We start from the raw sequence: 23,409 nt of genomic DNA, 5'->3' as shown, positions 1-23,409 counted from the left end.
GATGTGTTCTCTATAATACGGTAGTGATGTGTTCTCTATAATACAGTAGTTATGTGTTCTCCATCATGCAGTAGTGCCCGCTGCCCACCTTGCCAGTGGCAGTGTTGATGAGCTTGGCACGGCCGTCCACGGAGCCCGTCAGCACCAGAGAGCCGTCCTTGTTACAGGCCAGGCACGTCAGCGCCCCCTGGTGTCCATCATGACCTGAGGTGGCCAGAGAAGCGAGGAGACAGTTGAGTGGGGATAGAAGTTGTCCCTTACCGCTGGTCCAGTGGCAGTTATTCTTTTATCCTCAGAAAAGTCAAGATTAGGATTTGGGGTTTGGTCATCTGCTCTAGATATAAAGTAAGCTATGCACACTAATAAACACATTCCACACCGATTTTCATGAGGTATTCCACACTTAATCCCAGTGACTATGACACATATCTTGCCGTCTGGCAGTAGTGGGGATTGTCACATACTCTGTTCAGGCGTGCGACAACTTGGCCAAACTCACCTTTAATCACATGGGTGGCGTTTCCCTGCTTGAGGTCCCAAAGTCGTACGTTCCCATCTTCATAGCCCACCACAGCTCTCTTCCCTGTGGAGAAAAGACAAAGTTGTTACATGTTCAACCTGGCAGCACAGATCATGGTAGAGTGTTCTGTGCTGAATTGTCCTTTATTTTTGGCTGGGGAGACAGTCTCACCGTCTGGCAGGACCTTTCCACTGGTCGACTGGCAGCCGGGGCCCTGCAGGGTCTTACAGTCACCCCCTGGGATCTTCCACATCCAAACGTTACCGTCCGCCATGCCCGCCAGCAGCACCGGGGCGCAGGGGTGCCACTCCATCCACTAACACACACACACAGCAACTTCAGATGCCAAAACTTGATTTAACTACCTAGCTTAATCAGACTGAATCAGGTGTGGCAGTGTGTTCCTGCTGGTCTACAACAAATATGCGCACCCTGTTTTGGGCCGGGCTGCGTTCTTCCTCACCTCCAGGTCTCCCACCTCGAAGGACCACACCTCCTGCTTGGTCTCCACCTTCCAGACCTTGATCAGCCCGCTCATGTCCCCCGTGGCCACCAGGGAAGAATCATGGCTGAATAAAACACTCGTCACGGAGTCCTTATGGCCTACGGTTGTGGAAAAAGAAGGACTGGGGTTTAATATTGGGAGCAACACAAATATTTGTTTATTCTGAGCTCAACTATCCTGTAGCATAAAGAAATGTTCTATTGGGATGTCAAAGCTAAATTAAAACCACAACAACTAATTGATGACAGCTTGGAGACTCACCTGTACATTCAAACAGCACTTCCCCGTCACTCACTCTCCAGACATAGGCCTTGTCGTCCTCTCCTCCGGTCACAGCCAAGCTGTTTGTGGCTGGGTCCAGACTCACACAGAACACGGAGCCTGGAAAACATAAGTCAATGTGACAACAGAAAAAGAGACCCATACATGTCCCTGGCCTATCCAGTAGCTTCCACCCTGTCTCCTTCCCTTCAATACCTGGAATACATGAAATGGCTTAAAGTCATCCACCCTTTACTGTCAAATCCTATCAACATAGTGGTGGTGGTGATGGACAAGATAATGAGATGGACCTACTACTGCCAACTGCCACTGAGTTGTGAAGAGACTGAAGAAAAGCACTAGTCAGTTGATATAGTTAGCTAGCTAGTACCCGTGTGTTTGGAAAAGGTGAGTTCGCTGTCATCTTGTTCCTTTTCCTGCTCCATCTCGTCGTCGGTATCCCAGTCTTCCTGTTTATCGTCTCCGTCCTCAGTCTCTCCGACGTCCACGTCCTCGAACTCATCCGCCAAATCATCTGTCCGTCAGAGTGAGGTATTACTGTACTTGACACATGTACCTCTCGTAGTTTTATACCACGACATTAACTCATATAAGGTCTAACCAAGACAATGCCACCAGCGTCCAAGAGACAACTTATTTTGCTCAATCAATGACAGTCCATGTGGCAAGTCCTCATACAGTTATAAGGACATTAACTAAACTACATCCCTTGAAGCACCTGATTCTGACCAACTAACTTTATCTAGCTAAGCATGCAACCATCATTACCTGGGTTTTGCTCTGTTTCGTTAAGGTCGATGACTTCTATAATCTCTTCATCCCCGTGGAATTGTACCGAATTTTCGTCCGAGTTATCCATGATAGATAGCTAACTTACCTAGCTAGCTAGATGTTACCAAGGTGGCTAATTTAAATTAGCTGCCTAACTTGAGAGCTGAAAAGTTTGCTAGCGCGACAAATGTTGAATTCAGGTTAAGATAATATGTTAAGTCAATCGCAGAAAACGCTAAAGATTGTTATTTCTTGGTGCTGACCGAAGAACAAATACTAGCTAGATAAAAAACATCTAAATAGTGTCCCCATGTTTTTTTCACATGTGGAAAGTCTCCGGAATTCTCTGGCACTCCGTGATGACGTCAATTAAACATTTGATACGATTGGTGTTTCGCCCTGAAGCTTGACACGCCCCCTTCATAGTAACAACCAATCCATACCAAAGTGGGCAGGACTTCTTCAACATGACTACTTCATCGGAGTGTAACATCCTACCTTGTTCACTAGATGGCAAAATAACACCATTATCATCATGCTGACTTTTTTTATGTACTGTTGCGGTACTCAGCACCGGAGTTGAGAAACACTGTTCTAATATAATATTTTCTGTTAGACTAATGTGAATTATCTGAACACAGAATAGGTGGAAGATGGCACAACCTCCACCTACCCTATCGGATCTGCTAACGTACTGTATATATCCAGAGTAGTAAGGAGTAGGGCCTAGGGCTCGATTTGGAATTGGGCCCCATGTTCATTTCCTCTAATCTAATTGGCTATCCAATCAGACATAAGTATTTACGACATGTGACTTTAGGAAAACGGGTCCCCTCAATGCAACTTGTTATTCCCTTCATAAAAAAGGCTCTATGGCTGCTGTGATTTCCAGTTTAGGCTTCTTCTAGTTCTTGCAAACAGCCTGTCGCCGTGAGTTTAGACATGTTTCGTTTTTTCCTAATTTCTTTGTGTGTAATGTCTTGTCCTCTTAACTTTCTATATTTTGATTTAAAGTGCAAGTGTTCTGGTAGTTCTGTTAATTGTGTAAGTAGTATGCCTGTGGAATTGAAGTGATTGAGTGGACACCAACTGAAGGGCAGGTGCATTAGCTTCTTAGCATCCACAACTCTTCCCAGGAGGGCTTGCATATTGGCGATGCACTTGAGTCAATGTTTGAATAATTTCAACAACCACTAAAACATGCCATTTGTATCTCAGAAACTGCAAGATGTCTGGTCGTGGGAAGAAAGCTGTCTCCAAATCGAAGACTCACACAAGTCGCTCAGTTAGGGCAGGTCTCCAGTTTCCTGTAGGCCGAATTCACCGTCTGCTGAAGAAGGGACATTACGCTAACCGCATTGGTACAGGAGCTGCAGTCTACCTCGCTGCCATACTGGAGTATCTCTGCGCTGAAGTCCTGGAGCTGTCGGGCAACGCAGCCCGTGACAATAAGAAGTCGCGCATTGCTCCACGGCACATCCAACTAGCTGTGCGGAACGACGAGGAGCTGAACACGCTGCTGGGTGCGGTCACCATATCGGAGGGTGGTGTTCTTCCAAACATCCAAGCCATGTTACTCCCCAAGAAGACCAAGCTACCTAAAGACGACGGCAGCAATGCCAAAGACGTCCAGTCTCAAGAGTTTTAAAATGTACCTTACAAGCTTTTACCGCAAATTTTCACCGTTTTCCTTAATAAAATAACACATTTAAAGAATGTATTTATTGTTGGCCAGATGATGCACTGCAATGTCCAGACATGGCCTATGTTAAGCTTTATTTAAATATTTCATTAATTGAAATTCAAACCTCATTGGTCAAGGCCGGGGGCCAATTCAGGAAGTGCTTTCAATTCAATCATTGACACTTTTGCCAAAAAAATGCTTCTCAGTTTGAGAAGTTGTTACAGAAATAATGCCAGTTCACTGGAATAGGAATTTCAATTTACTTCCTGAATTGACTGACTGCAATTTGAATTGACCCCAACCCTCCAAGGAATGAGGTAGGCCTACTGGTTTCATGAGCTAAAACCAATACCCTGGGATTGTGTGGGTGTCTGACTGCTCCAACACATGTGCAGAACTGGGTTCTAGTGACTGAGTTTAAAAACTAGGGCATTGCAGAACTGAATCTTAATGGTTTATTTTCCATCCAAAAGCCAGTGTGACAGCTTTTTAAAGTAATTTGAGCGCACCCCTCAGCTAGCTTGAAATGTGGCTGGAGCCATCCAATTTAGTATCCTTTGTGTGGCTCAACCTATTTGGACTGTTAGAGGGGTTGTGATGCAGAGGACCACTTGTTTGAGCCCAGTATGGGCCAGTCAGACAATGGAGAAACCTCAGCAGCACACTGACCCCTGTTACACCAGGATGGGGGGGAAACAGAATTTAGAATTACCTGGGAGAAATTTGCATCAATATTGAGTAACTGGCCCTGGCTTGATTCTCTCCCTGTGCATGCTAGCCAGACCTTTTAAACTTTATATTGAACTCCTTTTCATATCTAAGAGTGGCTGCCATTGACTATTATAAATTAAAGCATTGTCTGTTCACTGTTCAGGGCTGTGTCAGGGTACTTTGTCTGGGCTTACTTCTCTGTGCTCATGAGTCTTTGATCCTAGGGGGCAGGCCTGGCATGGGGCTGCCTGCGGGCATTGTGCCCGGGACGGTTTCACTGATGGGCAGACCCTCAGCGTGGACAAACACTACAGTACTGCACCATGATAAGGTAACCTGGGTAGAATGGTTATCGGTACATAAGGTAAATGCTATACCAAGTGATGAAGCACCTGTGAGGAGGCATATTTTGTATTTTCTTATGGCTTGATGTTACTTGAAATCAGGGGCACAACTTTGGTTTAAGAAGTGGGTGGGACATATTTTTCACTCCAACAGCCTACCCGACCGCTCGGAGGCAACCGAGTGGTCCTAAAGCACACCATTTCCTTGTTTTGCATCATATTCCAATAAAACTGAGGGGGACAAAAATGCACTTTCAGAATGTGGTGGGGGGACGGACATGTCCCCCCGTCCCCAGTGAAAGTTGCGCCCGTGCTTGAATTGTACTATAAGTGCAAAATGTTTATCAATAATTATATGTCAGATGCGATATGTTTGTGTATGATAATGAAAGGATTTCCTATAGCAAAAGAAATATAGTCAACATGACATGTATTGTTTCCATGGTTTCTCCTTCCTCTTTCTCAATCCATCTAAATTCCCAATTTGTCTAGAAGTCACATGAAACAATGTTTTTCAGGTCTCTACTTTTGTCCTACTTGCTCAGACATATGAGATAACTGAATTGTGGGTGGGCTTCTTTAAACTGTCATAGGGATGACATAACAGTCAGACACCAGAATCAGTCATAATTGACGTCAGTTTATCACAAAAATGAGCCTGTTTAATATTGACACTGGGATGCTGTCCAACACACACACACACACACATACTGTACATGCACATAAGAAAGTGTGCACACATACACTACCGGTAAAAAGTTTTAGAACTACTCATTTAAGGGTTTTTCTTTATTTTTGCTATTTTCTACATTGTAGAATAATAGTGAAGACATCAAAACTATGAAATAACACATGGCATCATGTAGTAACCAAAAAGGTGTTAAATAAATCAAAATATATTTGAGATTTGAGATACTTCAACTGGCCATCCTTTGCCTTGATGACAGCTTGGCACACTCTTTGCATTCTCTCAACCTGCTTCACCTGGAATGCTTTTCCAACAGTCTTGAAGGAGTTCCCACATATGCTGAGCACTTGTTGCCTGCTTTTCCTTTACTCTGCGGTCCGACTCATCCCAAACCATCTCAATTTGGTTGAGGTCGGGGAATTGTGGAGGCCAGGTCATCTGATGTAGCACTCCATCACTCTCTTTCTTGGGCAAATAGCTCTTACACAGCCTGGAGGTGTGTTGGGTCATTGTCCTGTTGAAAAACAGATGATAGTCACACTAAGCCCAAACCAGATGGGAGGGCGTATCGCTGCAGAATGCTGTGGTAGCCATGCTGGTTAAGTTTGTCTTGAATTCTAAATAAATCACAAACAGTGTCACCAGCAAAGTATCCCCACACCATCACACCTCCTCCATGCTTTACGGTGGGAAATACACATGCGGAGATCATCCGTTCACCCACACCGCGTCTCACAAAGACACGGCGGTTGGAACCAAAAATCGCCAATTTGGACTCCAGACCAAAGGACACATTTCCACCAGTCTAATGTCCATTGCTCATGTTTCTTGGCCCAAGCAAGTCTCTTCCTCTTATTGGGGTCGTTTAGTAGTGGTTTCTTTGCAGCAATTCGACCATGAAGGCTTGATTCACACAGTCTCCTCTGAACAGTTGATGTTGAGATGTGTCTGTTTCTTGAACTCTGTGAAGCATTTATTTAGGCTGGAATTTCTGAGGCTGGTAACTCTAATGAACTTATCCTCTGCAGCAGAGGTAACTCTTAGCCTTCCATTCCTGTGGCGGTCCTCATGAGAGCCAGTTTCATCATAGCGCTTGATGGTTTTTGCGACTGCACTTGAAGAAACTTTCAAAGTTCTTGAAACTTTCCGTATTGACTGACCTTCATGTCTTATCTAATGTATACCCCCCTACCTTGTCACAACTCAACTGATTTGTTAAAACGCATTAAGAAGGTAAGAAATTCCACAAATGAACTTTTAACAAGGCACACCTGTTAATTGAAATGCATTCCAGGTGACTACCTCATGAAGCTGGTTGAGAGAATGCCAAGAGTGTGCAAAGCTGTCATCAAGGCAAAGGGTGGCTATTTGAAGAATTTCAAATATAAAATATATTTGGATTTGTTTAACACTTTTATGGTTACTACATGATTCCACATGTGTTATTTCATAGTGTTGATGTCTTCACTATTCTACAATGTAGAAAATAGTAAAAATAAAGAAAAACCCTTGAATGAGTAGGTGTTCTAAAACTTTTGACCAGTAGTGTACTTACACACTGACACAAATGCACATAAGCTAGCGCGCGCACACACACTGTAATTCCAGGCTCATTTTCTAGGGCCTGGAAGCTGTTAGAGAGGGAGGGAAACATAATGAGTATGCAGGTCTGAGACACTTTGGTGGAAACTTGTGGACTAGTTGGCTCTACTGTAAAAGCCTTGCTCTGCTTTCGTTTAACGAGAACACTTTATGGCCGTTTCAACACATTACAGCCCCCCATTTCCCTTTCATTCTCCCTAAACCTAGTTTCCATTTGCAAACATATAGGTGATTTCTTTCATTTTCTCTTGTTATGTAGGGCAGTGGTTCTCAACCCTCTCCTTGGGGACCAACAGACGTATTTGGTTTTAGCCCCGTATTAGCTCACCTGATTCATCTAATGAAGGATTTGATGATTAGTTGACAAGTTGAATCAGGTGTGCTAGCTCTGGAATAGATCAAATACATGGAACGGCTGGGGGTCCCTGAGGAGAGGTTTGACAACCATTGATGTAGGGCACCTTTTTTCACTCACATGATGTTCTGTATGACACATGCTACAAATAATGAGCATGGCCTAGTTCACAAACTGGCTTCTTTGCTTCACTGCTGTCATAGCCAAGTTGATGTCTGGACAGAATACATTTTGCCAGTAACGTGTGAACAAGCCAGAAGCTGGTGTTGAGAATTGTTGGTGGAATTTAGAACCCTTGTCTTAGTTGGTGTGAAACATATTCACACCAGTCTTACATAGTGTATATGGGTCTATATGACGCTGACCGGCCCATCAATGCTAAACATAGGTATTTTGGAGATCCACTATACTCATTCAATATTCATTTCCTGGGCCAAACATACTCTGTAAAACAAGACAAGTTGACATATTAACAGGGTATGTAAACAGGTATTTTTTCAGCTGTTAACTCCTTTGTAGTGTCAGTGAGGTCTGTGTGCTGTGGGACAGTGATTTGTGGCTGATGTTGGGTGAGGAACAGACTTCCCTTTGCAACCACTTATAGCCAGTTAGACTAAAACAGGGCCTTGTGTTCTCCATACACTCTGCTCTCAGTGCTGCGGTTAACTGCTAAAGCCATAACCACAGGTCCAGGAACACTGTGGGTCTATTCACTCAGTGTGGTTTGGCCGCAGCTGTGGTGGGAAGAACTGATCCCTAGTCAGTTGTTATATTTAATAAGAGCTGAGAGTTTCTAATGCATTTAGAACGCGTTTTCTTCCAAATACAAAGGTCTCCACAACTTTTCAAAGCGCCTACGGTCGTGTCTGTAAAATCAACATTTAACTGAATAGAAGTATGGTCTCACCCCCCATGACAGAAACAGCCAAGTTGAAATGTATCTACCACTGTACCAGCGCTGGTCGTTCTTAACTTTGATAACTAATTCTATAGCTCCCACCAAGGTTATTATAGTTTTGTGTTTTTATATTAGTTAGAATTTTTCTAGTTGTTTTTAAATTATTTTAAATTCTGTTTAATTTCAGTTCGTTTTCAGACTTGATTTCCTTGTTTTTTTGTAGTTTAAGTTGTATAAAAATATTTTATTTCGTTTTAATATTATTTAGTTTCAGTTTCAGTTTTAGTGTTATGGGCAGAAAACAAGTGTGGGAGAGGCTAGGAGCCATTTGTGTTGTACGGTTGTTTTGTGACTTGGAATTAAAAGGAATAGTGCAGAGACTGATGCAATAAATATGATGGGAGGAAACTCTCTCGCCCATGTTTACACATTTTAGTCATTTGGCAGACGCTGTTATCCAGAGCTACTTAGAGGACCAAAAAGGGTTAAGTGCCTTGCTCAAGGGAACATCGGCAGATTTTTCACCTAGTCGCTCTGGCCCAACACTCTTAACCGCTAGGCTACCTGCCACCAGTCCAATGCTTTTAACTTAAGTAGTACGTGTACAGTATGTAAGAAGAATCAAGTTAGCTACTGAGCCGTGTTTTTCACAGGTTAGCGTTTTTCGTCATGAATCTTGTTCTGGATGCAGCTCTGTAGTGGTCACTAGCTAGCAAAGCCACCCAGTTAAAACACCTGATTTTAAACCTAACCTTAACCACACTACTAACCCGAATGCCTAAACCTAACCTTAAATGAAGACCAAAAAACGAATTTCTGTTTTTATAAATGTTTTACAATATAGACAATTTTTACTTAGCAGCTGGCCTAAGGGGAAATCGCTCAGTTCTGTCTCTAGGACAAATCTCATTACAATAAAAAGCACAGAGTCTCTCTAAGCCCAGAGGCGCAACATCCTGATACTTCCGGGAATGATTGTGAAACAGACCAAACAGAATAGGCATGGGTTTGGGGTTTCAGAAGTCAATGAGGAAAGTGAAAAAAAATCTTCCTTAGTTGTTGATTATATCAAAATCTAAAGGCACAGCCTAGATTCGAGCCAATGGCATAAGTAGTTAAACATGTTGTGACTCAGACCTTATGAAAGTGATAAACTGAAACGTTTTCATTTTCGTCAAAAAACTACTTTATATTGAAGGAGTGCCTTTGATTTGACGGCCTGCATATGCACAGTTCGGCGCGAGATGACCGTTAGACCGTGTGGTTCTGCGCATGATCATAGCTAGCATGACATCGCCTACAAGTGTGACCTGGGATTTTTATTGGAGAAGCAGTTTCTGCCTATCGTCATACTGTACTGTCTTTGGTGATAGCTAGTGATGCACAAGCTAAGCCTATTTGAAACATCGCCATCTCCTTGCTGGCTCTACCCGACAGATTCAGTAGCTTGAAAACACACAAAAAGCGGAAAAACCCCCTTCAATTGTTGCCCAAAGTTGAGAAAAAAACAACTAAAACTGAACATAATTCATGATGATTTTTATTTTATTTCTGTTCGTTTTGAAGTCAAAGATAATAGATTCAGTGTAGTTTTATTTTTTCGAATGGGTTTGTTAATTATTGTTTTTTCATGGTTAGTTTTAGTTTCAGTTTACTATTATAACCTCGGCTCCCACACATGTGTAAACATTAAAGCTTTCCTGAGTGCCTAGTTTCCAGGGCCAGAGAACATGTTGGGGAGTGTCTCTCTGTCTGTTTTTTGTGTGTCATGCAGTAATTTAGCTGTCAGAAGAAATGGCAGATTCTTTTACACTGTTGTCTAAATGGAGGTTATTTACAGATGTAGTATCTTCATTTGATCACTCTTTTGTTGCTGCACAGCAGGGAATGCAATCTTGTAGTCTATTCGAGGTTATAAAAAGGTTTCTAAAGTTAGCAATTTCCACTTTAAAATGTCGGACTTGATTTGCCTAACGAAAAATTGATCAACCCCTACAAAATGTTTTAATTAATTATAATCCACATAATAATTCCCATGTCCTGTTGCTGCAGGACTATTTTCCTGTTGTAGCAAACTGGCTCAAATTAAGATCCTTCAAATGTATGTGTGTGTCAGTGTAAAGAGAGATGTCAAAGTTGACGTTGGATAAAACAATGGAAAGCTTGTTATAAAAAGATTCGTATTAACAAATATTCTCATATTGACAGACTTTGTGTAAGAATATGTTATAATAATTCTAGCATGTCACTGAACTTGCAAATGAGTCCACGCATCTTCCTCCAAGGCATTTACACAATCTATATGAATAACGTGCACAGCTGATCTCTTTTTATTAAGGGACCACTGAACAAGAAGATTGTAGACAATCAACTCCCAGGTGAGAGCTGGAGACGTCCATGCAGTCCCAGTTACAGCAGCTAATGCGCTAATGCGCTAATAACCAAAATGCTAATCAGATGTTCATGAGTTTAGGGAGCCCCAGATAGTATACACCAATCTTGATGCTCCTTTGACGTCATTGCTCTCAATCTGTACGTCTCCAACACACCTGGGAGTCATTACCCCAGACACACACACACACACGTGCAAACACATACTTACACGCGCATGCATGCACTCACTCACTTACACACCAGCACACATGTATAGGTAGTTCCACAGGCAGTTCCACAGGCACACACACATATATACACAAACACACTTAATTCCACACACTTCATTCTTCTTGAGGAAACAGGGGAGACTGAACAGGGCTACTACTGCAAGTCATGTTAATGCCAGTGCTCTGAAAGGATAAGATTGAGCTCATGATCAGATAGGGAAAACACTGTCACATGGGTTGGATACAGTACAGCTAGCCTCCATACATCTCACAGAGATAGCATTATCTTTCAGCATTATCGTAAATGTTCTCACAGGTAGGTCTTGATTTGCTTGAAATACCTGATTTACCATGTAGAGAATGCATAGCATAGATATGTGAACGATGTTGAGGTAAGCCTAACTGTAGTTCAGTAGCAGGACAATGATGAACCTTACCCAGTGCAGCCATCGATGACCGATAAACAATTATAGGTGCATGAAGAATCTATTTTTATTAGGCCTGCTAATAGTACTCAAGCCTTGCAAATTGTGAGTAAAATGCCACCAGATGGCTAGTATTGACTAGCATACACTCTTAGAAAAGAGGATTCAAAAAGGATTCAAAAACTGTCCCCATAGAAGAACCCTTGTTGGTTCCAAGGAGAACCCTTTCGGTATATCTACTTTCTCAGGCTGGGGAAAATATCCCTGTGGCTTTCCCCTAAAGAGCTTATCTTTCTCAGGCTGGCCAACATGAGACATGTCTCCAAGACCGCTCAGTTACATAACTGATGCACTGTAGCTCATCCAGAGAAATTATAATCCTCCGTTACTATGGATACAGCCGTCCCAAAAGGCCTTCATTTGTGCTGGGCGGGAGAAATTACTTGAACTAAAGGGGTCCTATTCTATTCAGTCACTGGTGTTCGGAAATGTGGGGTTAAAGATGGAATAACACAATGGGTCTTCATGAAAGAATGGATATGGTTTGGATTATTTTTTTAAAGGTACAATCTGTTTGATTTCCTTCTGCTGATTGTTGATAGTGTATTGTAATTAGTTATAATATGCCCAACCTTTGATTCTTTTGAAGAATATGATATAATCATGTTAGTGAGCCCAACAACTGTAACTATTTCGTAGACACGGGTTATTTAAATGTGAACATTTTATGGACTGCACCTAAATGGTTACACAAAATAAACTAATCTGGAAAATAAGGATTTTAGGATGTTATTCCCTATCTCAGAAAAACTGACCTGGAAACAGATACGGATTGAGCAGTCCTATATCTCAATTTTCTGATGATGGGTAATAGACCAATTCCAGTTGGCAGTTTCAGTTGCAGCGGCCTTAACAGTCAAACAGCAATGTGGTTAACTCTGCTGACCGCTCCTTGTGTTTTGTCTGTGGGTGGATGAGACGCAAAATAGAATTAAGTAATGGAAATAAACACTATTAGATTACACGGCTGCAGAGAGAAAGAGGTTTCATCTGGCAATGAGCCAGAATTGGATAAATCATCCAACTCATATTGCTCATGCTGTCAAATGCGGCACAATGTTGTTGTACACCATATCCCAGAGGTAGACGGAGAGATGTGTTAGCGTCAAGAGTAAGGTTCCATGTAGGTTATGGAACCTTTATTGCGATAAAAAAAACTCCCGTATTATATATAATATCATTAGAACAGTTCTAAATATTAGAGGAAGGGGGGATGTACTAGACTTTCTCGTTAGCCAGCTGTTATAGCCTAATATTGTTAAACAATGCTGTCATACAAACGTCGTTATGCTACTGGTTTAGTCGGCATATTGAATATATATCGATTATGTGAATCTAGTGACAAAGTATGAACAAACGTAATTGTAGAGAAAGGCTACAATTCCATAGATCAATAGATGATATGTAGGGGCCTAGCTATTTTGGCACCATTACAATACGTAGTCAATGGCACACGACACGCCCTTTCTCGTATCAACCCATAACACAAGTAGGCTATTATGGTAAGTAGACTGACTAAGTAGTGAATCCATAACATTAAAGATATAAACAAATTAAATATAATATCATTATAACAGTTCTAAATGCTCACTATTGCTTTCACAGTTGCAACGTTGTAACAACTTGATATTGATAGCAAACCACGCCTCTCAATACTTGGATAAATGCAGGGACGCGACACGTGACTCTGTAACCAAAATCAAGTATGGCGGAATCTGTCAGAAAATGATTATTTCGCCAGTAGACTTCCCTAGTGATAAAGTCAATATATTTATTCTGCATCTTTCTCGGGACAGGGCCACCTCTTGGAGCTTCTAGGTGAGCATATCGTTTATCTTTTCGACGAATTTAGCTTGTTGAAGTGCGAAAATATTCAGGATGTTTCTTAGGCAATGATGCATCGATTACGGGCGCGGGGACAATCCTATCAAAACAATGTCTGCTGCCTGAAGTTTCCAGTTGAGCTGCTCGCGCTAATAATACACTTATTCTTACAAAAATAAATTGAATTAGCACAATATGTTGGATATAGAAAGAGTGTTTATTATTATTGTCCGACGTGCTGCATGCGGGAAGAATATGTATGTTAGATCGCTAAATGCCTATCTGGCGCGCGACATATTTAGCTACGCACGGTCTCTGACGTGCCTTGATTTGTTCCTGTGTTCTATTTTTAGAACATGGCGGTGGATAGTGCTATAGACATAAATGTTGATAGGGATAGTGTATCAGCATTTTTTTTTGCCGTTCTAGATCGTAATGTTACGCAATGTTAAATGAGAAATGACTGGGAAAGTCAGCTGTGTCTGTCAATGGGCGGTGGTGAAGTAGCTGTATGCGTCAACCTTTTTTTTTGTGAATGGGGGACGTGCTGGTGAAATTGTGGTCAGAGAGAGCGAAAGACGGACTGCATTTTAGCTATTGTGTTTTAGTACAATATCCTACTGAATATTTTAGTATGCCTGCGTTTTATTTATTCATCAGAAAGCAGTTTTTTTTTACATTCATGACAAATGTATACATAATTAAAGAATGTAGATGTGTATGTAGCGTGTTAAAAATCTACCAGGTACTGAAGATAAGTAACAAAATGATATTGTAGATTGGTCATAGAGCTATACGCCCTGGGTCTCTTTCTCTGAGCTAGAGGGACTGTCTCTCCAAATCTGTCACCATGTATCACACAACCAGTTTGGGGACAATGGGGCCAGACAAGCGTTGACACACACACACCAAGCAAAGCCCATAGACAGAGGGTGCAGGGGCATAGCGCCCCAGGGGTTTACCCCCTCCTCTACACAGACACACACGCACACAAACCCCTTTCCATCACAAAGCGTGAATGTGTGCCAGCCGTGACCGACTTTTGGAGGTTTGTCCCGCAGCTCCACTCTCTGACCCTCTGTCTTGAGAAGCCCTCACCACAACCCCCCACCCCACCTCTCTCAACACACGTCCTCCCTCCCTCCAGGCCATTAGCTTAGCCCTACACATGATGAGTGGTCTAGTAGTCTGTGTTTGTTGTGGGTATTCATTCCATCTGTACACTTAATGATGTGTTAGTGTAGGGGGATTCAGAATGAATAATGATTGTTTCTGAATCCAGCTCAGATTTATGTTGCTGATGCATCATCCTGACTTACTGCCCCTCTCTATCTCTCTCTCTATCTCTCTCTATCTCTCTCTCTATCTCTCTTTGAAAGGCTGGTACAAGTGAGTGTCTCTGATTGGATTACCTGAACAGTAGGTTGTCTGGTGGAGGACTGTTTCCTGTTGCTGACCAGTGAAGACACTTGCGGGTGATTGTGTTTCCTGTTGCTGACGAGTGAAGACACTTGCGGGTGATTGTGTTTCCTGTTGCTGACCAGTGAAGACGCTTGCGGGTGATTGTGTTTCCTGTTGCTGACCAGTGAAGAGACCTGTGGGTGATTGTGTTTCCTGCTGAGGAGTACTGTGGCCCTGATCTTGGTACACATCAGACCAGCCCCCTTCCCTACACACACATACCCACTAACCCCCCAGACCCACACACACACTAACCCCCCCGACCTACATACACACTAACCCCCCCGACCCACACACACACTAACCCCCCCGACCCACACACACACTAACCCCCCCGACCCACACACACTAACCCCCCCGACCCACACACACACTAACCCCCCCGACCCACACACACACTAACCCCCCCGACCCACACACACACTAACCCCCCCGACCCACACACACACTAACCCCCCCGACCCACACACACACTAACCCCCCCGACCCACATACACACTAACCCCCCCGACCCCCACACACACTCCACCTGTCCCGTCCTCCTCCTCTCCAGGCCGTATATTTTAAACTTCACTGTGGATTCTCCAAGGACCATCCTGTCAACAATGACATCACACAGTCACCAAGGTAAGCCATTTACCATGCTCACTGGATCCATCTCACGTAGGCCTAATGTTGTGCTTTGTGTAGCTGTACCATCTCAGAATACCTCCCTGTCAAATCTTATTCAGGTCAATAAGAAACGATGACGTGGACTCACTCAAAATAATATTTAGGGTATTTTCTGTTTCTTTGGCTTGTTTTGTAGAAAATGTCATTTGTGCACATGATTGAATATACAGTATGATGATGTGAAGTGTCCTACTGTTCCGCCGGTGTTCGTCAAATTGCGTCCACGTTAAAGAGTTAGGCTAACTAAAGGTCTCTACTGTTGTGGATTGTGCGATTGGCCGTGTTTACCTAACACACTGGGGGATGTGTGCACTATAAATATCATCGGCCAGGTAACAACTGGAGTGCCCCTGAAAAGGCTCAGGGGTAACCCCTCCAGCCATAAAGTATATATTATGAATGATTCCTGACGATACCAGGACAAGAAAATATCATGATTTTCTCAAAATTGTATTCATAGGATGGTCCTTTGGAGGAAGGATGGCTGACATATATTTGACATTTGTATATAAAAGCATAATTGTGAAATAATTTATAAAAGTTGGCATATTTATGACATTTTTTCCTTACCCAGGCTTACTTTTAAGACTCCATAATGTTTCAAATAGGAATCACACCTATACCACATCTGCTAGGAGCCCAAGGCAGGCTTACAGTACCTGGAGTACTTCAAATATTGTGATATCGGCCATTTTATTTCAAGAGTCTTGATAGTTGGACTTAATTCATGTGGCGGCCATGATGTTTAAATTTGACTTGAATAAATACTGCTCTGCGTACTAAGTGGCACCCAATTGCCTAGTGTACTAGCTTTTGACAGTCACTATATAGGGAATAGGGTGCCATATAGGATTGTCCTAAGTTGTGAGAAACCTTAGGGGTAGGTCTAGACCATACTAGGTAGTCCTCACTCCCCAGCCGAGCTGAAGCCAAGCCAAAGTAAGCACATTACATCGTTAGTTGATGCCTGGATTAGTTAGCTTCAACACTTAGAGTTTTAAATCCAGTCTAATGCTTGTTGGAGATTCTCCATCCTTTTCTCCGTGAGTATAGTGTGATACCAACCCTTTCTTTTTCGCTCTCCATTCTTCTTTCACTTTAAACTGAGCTACTGTAGATGTTAGCGCGCCTGTGTGGGATTGTTCCCATGTCTATGATCTGCATGGCCATTATGAGTCCGTTATGAGCTTACTTCAAGCTGCTTTTTTTTAACTTCAGTTTATTTTAGTAAATACTTTCTTAACACTTTTTTTTCTTAACGGCATTGTTGGTTAAAGGGCTTGTAAGTAAGCATTTCATCTGTTGTATTCGGCTCTTGTGACAAATAACATTTTGATTTGATTTGCTCCTTTTTGTCGATCATTTGTGGAATTGCAGGCTCTTCAGTTTAAATATTATACTTCATCTAAATCTTTTCTAAGAAACTCCCCCCCCATCTCTCTCTACAAGTTGGGCTATAGGCTAGTTCTCAGGAATAGGATCAGCAGGTTCAATGTGCAGTCTGTATGAGCGTATATCTGAGAACAAATATGACTGTTTGCATAGAAGTGATTGTCTGCTCGGAGAGCTTAGCATATTAGCCGTTGACATCTGCTCAACATTGAGCTTGCGCTAACACACACAGGCTACAGTAGCCTAGTTTCATTGAAAGATGCTTAGTGCTACATTCGGAAAAAAACATTGTTAACAATATCCACAGCTACTTAGCCAGGCCTGGTGACCATCAGCTGATGCAGACGGTGACCAGTGACACAGAGATCCATTTGTGTGTCCTCACACATTAAAAGTCAGTCCATACCCATCCAACAACGTGATTTGTAGATCCTCACTAGACTAGAGCTACTAATACACATGGTGAGCACACCTTCTTCACACAGCTGAATATGACATGTAGGCCTCTGAAATGGATCTGTAGGCCTCTGAAATGGATCTGTAGGCCTCTGAAATGGATCTGTAGGCCTCTGAAATGGATCTGTAAGCCTCTGAAATGGATCTGCAGGCCTCTGAAATGGATCTGCATGCCTCTGAAATGGATCTGTAGGCCTCTGAAATGGATCTGCAGGCCTCTGAAATGGATCTGCAGGCCTCTGAAATGGATCTGCAGGCCTCTGAAATGGATCTGCAGGCCTCTGAAATGGATCTGCAGGCCTAGTGTAAACAGTGGGGTTACCAGGTATTTCAGACTGTTGCTGCAGTTTTTCCCACACAAAAAAACAGCCTAGTGGTTCTCTGCCAGGACCTGTCAGTCTTCTCCGTCACGCCCCTGTGATTTTCCCATGATCCTCCGCGGCGGCCCCTCTGTGGTTGTGGTCACTGGTCAGACAGGCACGCTTATCATCAGTTCCCATGGCGATGCAGTGACTGCCCGGGCTGCCCTGTGCAGTGCCTGTCAGTTTAGCTGCGGTAGATAAGAGACCTGCCTGCCCACAATCACAGCACTGTGTGGGTGTGTCACTCCCTTAGCTCTGTAGCTGTCCCATTAGTTTTCTCTTCCTCCATTCTTCCATTTGTTAGGAAAAACATATCAGAGATTTTTGTCTTCTAATGATTTACTTTGACAAAAGTCTGAATGCTCGTCATACACAAAGCAAGCATGCACGCGCATTCGGAAAACATAGGCCCAAAGCCTTTCAAACTCAACTCTGGACCTCGAAGCTAGTTCCACTGCATATTGTCATTGTTTCCCTCTAATCTGGTACCGATTTATACCCCTGCCCTAGCCCTTACATCCTGTGTTGTTGCTAGGTTTTAGAGCTTCCTCGTGGAACAGTTGGATGCCTGCAGTGCAGAGGTTGCTTAACCATCTACTGAACGTAATGTCTAAGCACACAGACTAACGTTGTTTTTGCGGTCGTGAAGAGATATTGAACGAGTATCCCACCGGGCCTCATAAATAGGTTTAATATTTCAGCAGAGTAGGAAGCAGCACATTGATAGTGTTGGGAAATGATAGCAGTGGGCTCTAGCCGGCAAGGTTTTACGTTGTCCCACTCAGTGATTCTAAGGGTTTCCTGGAACCACCGCAAACATGTTTACCATAGCTAGAGCTGGCCCGGCACTGAGTCATGACACACACACTGTTCCATTCAGAGCAGAGGCACGCTCGGTAAGTGATTGGGCGGTGGCTTTTTTTGAGCTTGATCTTTTCCTGGGAAAGATGTCGTTTTTTGAGCCAATACATCTTTGGCCCAGCAGATGACAAGTGAAGCTGGTCCAGTCTATTCACATTGACAAAGGACTTTAACCTACTGTAATTCAATCCTCTCCTATCTCTGTTTCTATGGGGGTTTTATGTGGTTGAACCAGTGAACTCAACATGCTACTCCTTGTCCTCCAATACAAGGCTCCTGTTGATGTGGGTTCGAAGAGGAAATGGTTTGTAGTATTATACAACTTTAAGGTGCTGATTGGCTCTCTGATATAAGGCATATGGTGAACAGCAGCACACCTGGTTGTGGTTTATTGCTTCAGATCAGAGTAGACTGATCTTGGCTACAGAGGGTTTGATCTTCATGTTATCTTCTTCCTCAGAGAATAAGTGGTGAAACTAGTAGACTGACCGTGTGTGTCTAAAGGTACGCATGTGTGTGTGTGTCAATTTGTGTTTGTGTGTGTGTGTGTGCACGTGAATGTGTGTGTGTTCACGAGAGCGAGTGTGCATGTGTGACGGCGGAACACTGTTTTTGTCTCCTTACCCTCCTGTCATCCCCTCCATTATGAAGATCTCTCTCCTCCCACCACACACTATCCCATCCTACTAGAGGTGAAGGGGTTAAACCACACACTATCCAATCCTACTAGAGGTGAAGGGGTTAAACCACACACTATCCAATCCAACTAGAGGTGAAGGGGTTAAACCACACACTATCCAATCCAACTAGAGGTGAAGGGGTTAAACCACACACTATCTAATCCTACTAGAGGTGAAGGGGTTAAACCACACACTATCCAATCCAACTAGAGGTGAAGGGGTTAAACCACACACTATCCCATCCTACTAGAGGTGAAGGGGTTAAACCACACACTATCCAATCCAACTAGAGGTGAAGGGGTTAAACCACACACTATCCCATCCTACTAGAGGTGAAGGGGTTAAACCACACACTATCCCATCCTACTAGAGGTGAAGGGGTTAAACCACACACTATCTAATCCTACTAGAGGTGAAGGGGTTAAACCACACACTATCCCATCCTACTAGAGGTGAAGGGGTTAAACCACACACTATCCCATCCTACTAGAGGTGAAGGGGTTAAACCACACACTATCTAATCCTACTAGAGGTGAAGGGGTTAAACCACACACTATCCAATCCAACTAGAGGTGAAGGGGTTAAACCACACACTATCCAATCCAACTAGAGGTGAAGGGGTTAAACCACACACTATCCAATCCAACTAGAGGTGAAGGGGTTAAACCACACACTATCTAATCCTACTAGAGGTGAAGGGGTTAAACCACACACTATCCAATCCAACTAGAGGTGAAGGGGTTAAACCACACACTATCCCATCCTACTAGAGGTGAAGGGGTTAAACCACACACTATCCAATCCTACTAGAGGTGAAGGGGTTAAACCACACACTATCCAATCCAACTAGAGGTGAAGGGGTTAAACCACACACTATCCAATCCAACTAGAGGTGAAGGGGTTAAACCACACACTATCTAATCCTACTAGAGGTGAAGGGGTTAAACCACACACTATCCAATCCAACTAGAGGTGAAGGGGTTAAACCACACACTATCCCATCCTACTAGAGGTGAAGGGGTTAAACCACACACTATCCAATCCAACTAGAGGTGAAGGGGTTAAACCACACACTATCCCATCCTACTAGAGGTGAAGGGGTTAAACCACACACTATCCCATCCTACTAGAGGTGAAGGGGTTAAACCACACACTATCTAATCCTACTAGAGGTGAAGGGGTTAAACCACACACTATCCCATCCTACTAGAGGTGAAGGGGTTAAACCACACACTATCCCATCCTACTAGAGGTGAAGGGGTTAAACCACACACTATCTAATCCTACTAGAGGTGAAGGGGTTAAACCACACACTATCCAATCCAACTAGAGGTGAAGGGGTTAAACCACACACTATCCAATCCAACTAGAGGTGAAGGGGTTAAACCACACACTATCCAATCCAACTAGAGGTGAAGGGGTTAAACCACACACTATCTAATCCTACTAGAGGTGAAGGGGTTAAACCACACACTATCCAATCCAACTAGAGGTGAAGGGGTTAAACCACACACTATCTAATCCTACTAGAGGTGAAGGGGTTAAACCACACACTATCCAATCCAACTAGAGGTGAAGGGGTTAAACCACACACTATCCAATCCAACTAGAGGTGAAGGGGTTAAACCACACACTATCTAATCCTACTAGAGGTGAAGGGGTTAAACCACACACTATCCAATCCAACTAGAGATGGGGTTAAACCACACACTATCCAATCCAACTAGAGATGGAGTTAAACCACACACTATCTAATCCAACTAGAGATGGAGTTAAACCACACACTATCCAATCCAACTAGAGATGGAGTTAAACCACACACTATCCAATCCAACTAGAGATGGAGTTAAACCACACACTATCCAATCCAACTAGAGGTGAAGGGGTTAAACCACACACTATCTAATCCTACTAGAGGTGAAGGGGTTAAACCACACACTATCCAATCCAACTAGAGATGGGGTTAAACCACACACTATCCAATCCAACTAGAGATGGAGTTAAACCACACACTATCCAATCCAACTAGAGATGGAGTTAAACCACACACTATCCAATCCAACTAGAGGTGAAGGGGTTAAACCACACACTATCCAATCCAACTAGAGGTGAAGGGGTTAAACCACACACTATCTAATCCTACTAGAGGTGAAGGGGTTAAACCACACACTATCCAATCCAACTAGAGATGGGGTTAAACCACACACTATCCAATCCAACTAGAGATGGAGTTAAACCACACACTATCCAATCCAACTAGAGGTGAAGGGGTTAAACCACACACTATCCAATCCAACTAGAGGTGAAGGGGTTAAACCACACACTATTCAATCCAACTAGAGATGGGGTTAAACCACACACTATCCAATCCAACTAGAGATGGAGTTAAACCACACACTATCTAATCCAACTAGAGATGGAGTTAAACCACACACTATCCAATCCAACTAGAGATGGAGTTAAACCACACACTATCCAATCCAACTAGAGGTGAAGGGGTTAAACCACACACTATCCAATCCAACTAGAGGTGAAGGGGTTAAACCACACACTATCTAATCCTACTAGAGGTGAAGGGGTTAAACCACACACTATCCAATCCAACTAGAGATGGGGTTAAACCACACACTATCCAATCCAACTAGAGATGGAGTTAAACCACACACTATCCAATCCAACTAGAGGTGAAGGGGTTAAACCACACACTATCCAATCCAACTAGAGGTGAAGGGGTTAAACCACACACTATTCAATCCAACTAGAGATGGGGTTAAACCACACACTATCCAATCCAACTAGAGATGGAGTTAAACCACACACTATCTAATCCAACTAGAGATGGAGTTAAACCACACACTATCTAATCCAACTAGAGATGGAGTTAAACCACACACTATCCAATCCAACTAGAGATGGAGTTAAACCACACACTATCCAATCCAACTAGAGGTGAAGGGGTTAAACCACACACTATCCAATCCAACTAGAGGTGAAGGGGTTAAACCACACACTATCCAATCCAACTAGAGATGGAGTTAAACCACACACTATCCAACTAGAGGTGAGGGGGTTAAAATCACTCCCACTGCACATGAGCGAGCCGTTCACTTATCCATGAGCTATTTATAGCAACACAAGTGAGTGAATGCATGGTGAACAAACAACCATTGTTGCTGGTTTCTTTGTGTGTGTGTGTATGTATATTTTCTGCATGATGGAGCAGTTGTCAGTGGCTGCTGTCATGTGCTGCAGAGCAGACCTATAAATAGAACAACAAGAACACAAGGCTTCATGGCAAAAACACTCCTCTTCTGTTAGCAACTGTTGTCAATGCAACTCAACAGCTTTCAAAAGCATGTACCGTAGAGGAGGGATGGTTGTCTCTCTGTCAAACACCTGTAGACACACATCTCTTTATCAGTGTGAGCCCAGGTGTGTTGATGGATGTCTAGTGCTGATGGCACCTTGAGACAGGTGGAGACAGAGAATATGTACACGTAGAATAACATAAACATGTTACACTGTTGACAGGGTGTCTGCTAAATGACTTAAATGTAAATGTGATGTGGTTGGGTGAGGTCATTCAGTCCCGGGAGAGGGGTGTGGGTTGGGACAGACAGAGGGCCCTGCTGTACTCGGACAGGTGGTATAGTCTGGGATGTAGCTGAGGAATGGCCAGGCCATTGTTACATTGTGTGCGTGCGTGTGCATTTTGTACGTACTGGTAAGTGTCCAACCAGATTTCTTTCTGTCAAAATGCGCATCTTCAGCTTCTCTTGACAAATGTCCTCATTGCACCCAATGACCATTGACCTTAACTTCTGACAGACCTTCCAGCCTGACAGTTTGTACTCTCCCTCACCAAGAATTGGCTTAGGCCTGCTTTGGCCTGGTCCACTCTAGCCTCCACCAGCCCAACACATCCAGGACCAGGGGTTATGTCCTGCCTGGGTGAAACCGCCCTGGACCCTACCATCCAACCTGAATGTCCAGAGTAAGGCTCCACTGAGCGTCCCGTCCCCCTTAAACAAACACCCCATTATGGGCTCCATACTGGGGCCTTGTCCCTCTGCCTGTTCCTCAGCTCTGTTTTTAATTGGCATTAGGCTAGAGACAGCGGCGGGGTAAAGGAGATAATGAGAGGAAAGAGTCTCTTTGTGTGCCCGAGCCGCCCGAGGCCTTTATGTCCCTAACTCCACACAGAGAGAAACTGGATACAGGGTGTACTGCCAGCCGCAATTACAGTTTACACA

The 23,409-nt window shown here is 43.4% G+C and overlaps 3 protein-coding genes across 5 annotated transcripts in view; 2 read left to right on the top strand and 1 right to left on the bottom strand.

Annotated features, from left to right (window-relative positions):
- Positions 1 to 2,431, bottom strand: part of aamp (angio-associated, migratory cell protein) — an 8,279-nt gene extending 5,848 nt beyond the window's left edge. The window contains exons 1-7 of the mRNA XM_055912911.1: positions 2,076 to 2,431; positions 1,678 to 1,821; positions 1,287 to 1,406; positions 984 to 1,123; positions 692 to 836; positions 500 to 583; positions 89 to 204 (exon numbers count right to left, since the gene is read on the bottom strand). Coding sequence (XP_055768886.1) covers positions 89 to 204; positions 500 to 583; positions 692 to 836; positions 984 to 1,123; positions 1,287 to 1,406; positions 1,678 to 1,821; positions 2,076 to 2,166 — 840 coding nt within the window. The 5' untranslated portion in view covers positions 2,167 to 2,431. The remainder of the gene's footprint in view (positions 1 to 88; positions 205 to 499; positions 584 to 691; positions 837 to 983; positions 1,124 to 1,286; positions 1,407 to 1,677; positions 1,822 to 2,075) is intronic.
- Positions 2,432 to 2,909: 478 nt separating this feature from the next.
- Positions 2,910 to 3,796, top strand: LOC129844789 (late histone H2A.2.2-like). Its single transcript, XM_055912912.1, has 2 exons — positions 2,910 to 3,008; positions 3,297 to 3,796. The coding sequence occupies exon 2, from the start codon at positions 3,307 to 3,309 to the stop codon at positions 3,724 to 3,726; it is 420 nt and encodes a 139-aa protein (XP_055768887.1). The 5' UTR covers positions 2,910 to 3,008; positions 3,297 to 3,306; the 3' UTR covers positions 3,727 to 3,796.
- Positions 3,797 to 13,129: 9,333 nt separating this feature from the next.
- The window catches only part of LOC129844790 (histone deacetylase 4-like), a 65,683-nt gene continuing 55,403 nt past the window's right edge, over positions 13,130 to 23,409 (top strand). For all 3 annotated transcript variants that reach the window (XM_055912918.1, XM_055912917.1, XM_055912916.1), the window contains exons 1-2: positions 13,130 to 13,266; positions 14,652 to 15,360. In XM_055912918.1, the coding sequence (XP_055768893.1) occupies positions 15,339 to 15,360 (22 nt within the window). In that variant the 5' untranslated portion in view covers positions 13,130 to 13,266; positions 14,652 to 15,338. The remainder of the gene's footprint in view (positions 13,267 to 14,651; positions 15,361 to 23,409) is intronic.

The sequence above is a fragment of the Salvelinus fontinalis genome, unplaced genomic scaffold (genome assembly GCF_029448725.1).
Source record: "Salvelinus fontinalis isolate EN_2023a unplaced genomic scaffold, ASM2944872v1 scaffold_0231, whole genome shotgun sequence".
NCBI lineage: Eukaryota > Metazoa > Chordata > Actinopteri > Salmoniformes > Salmonidae > Salvelinus > Salvelinus fontinalis.
This window is presented reverse-complemented; position numbering and strand designations above follow the sequence as displayed.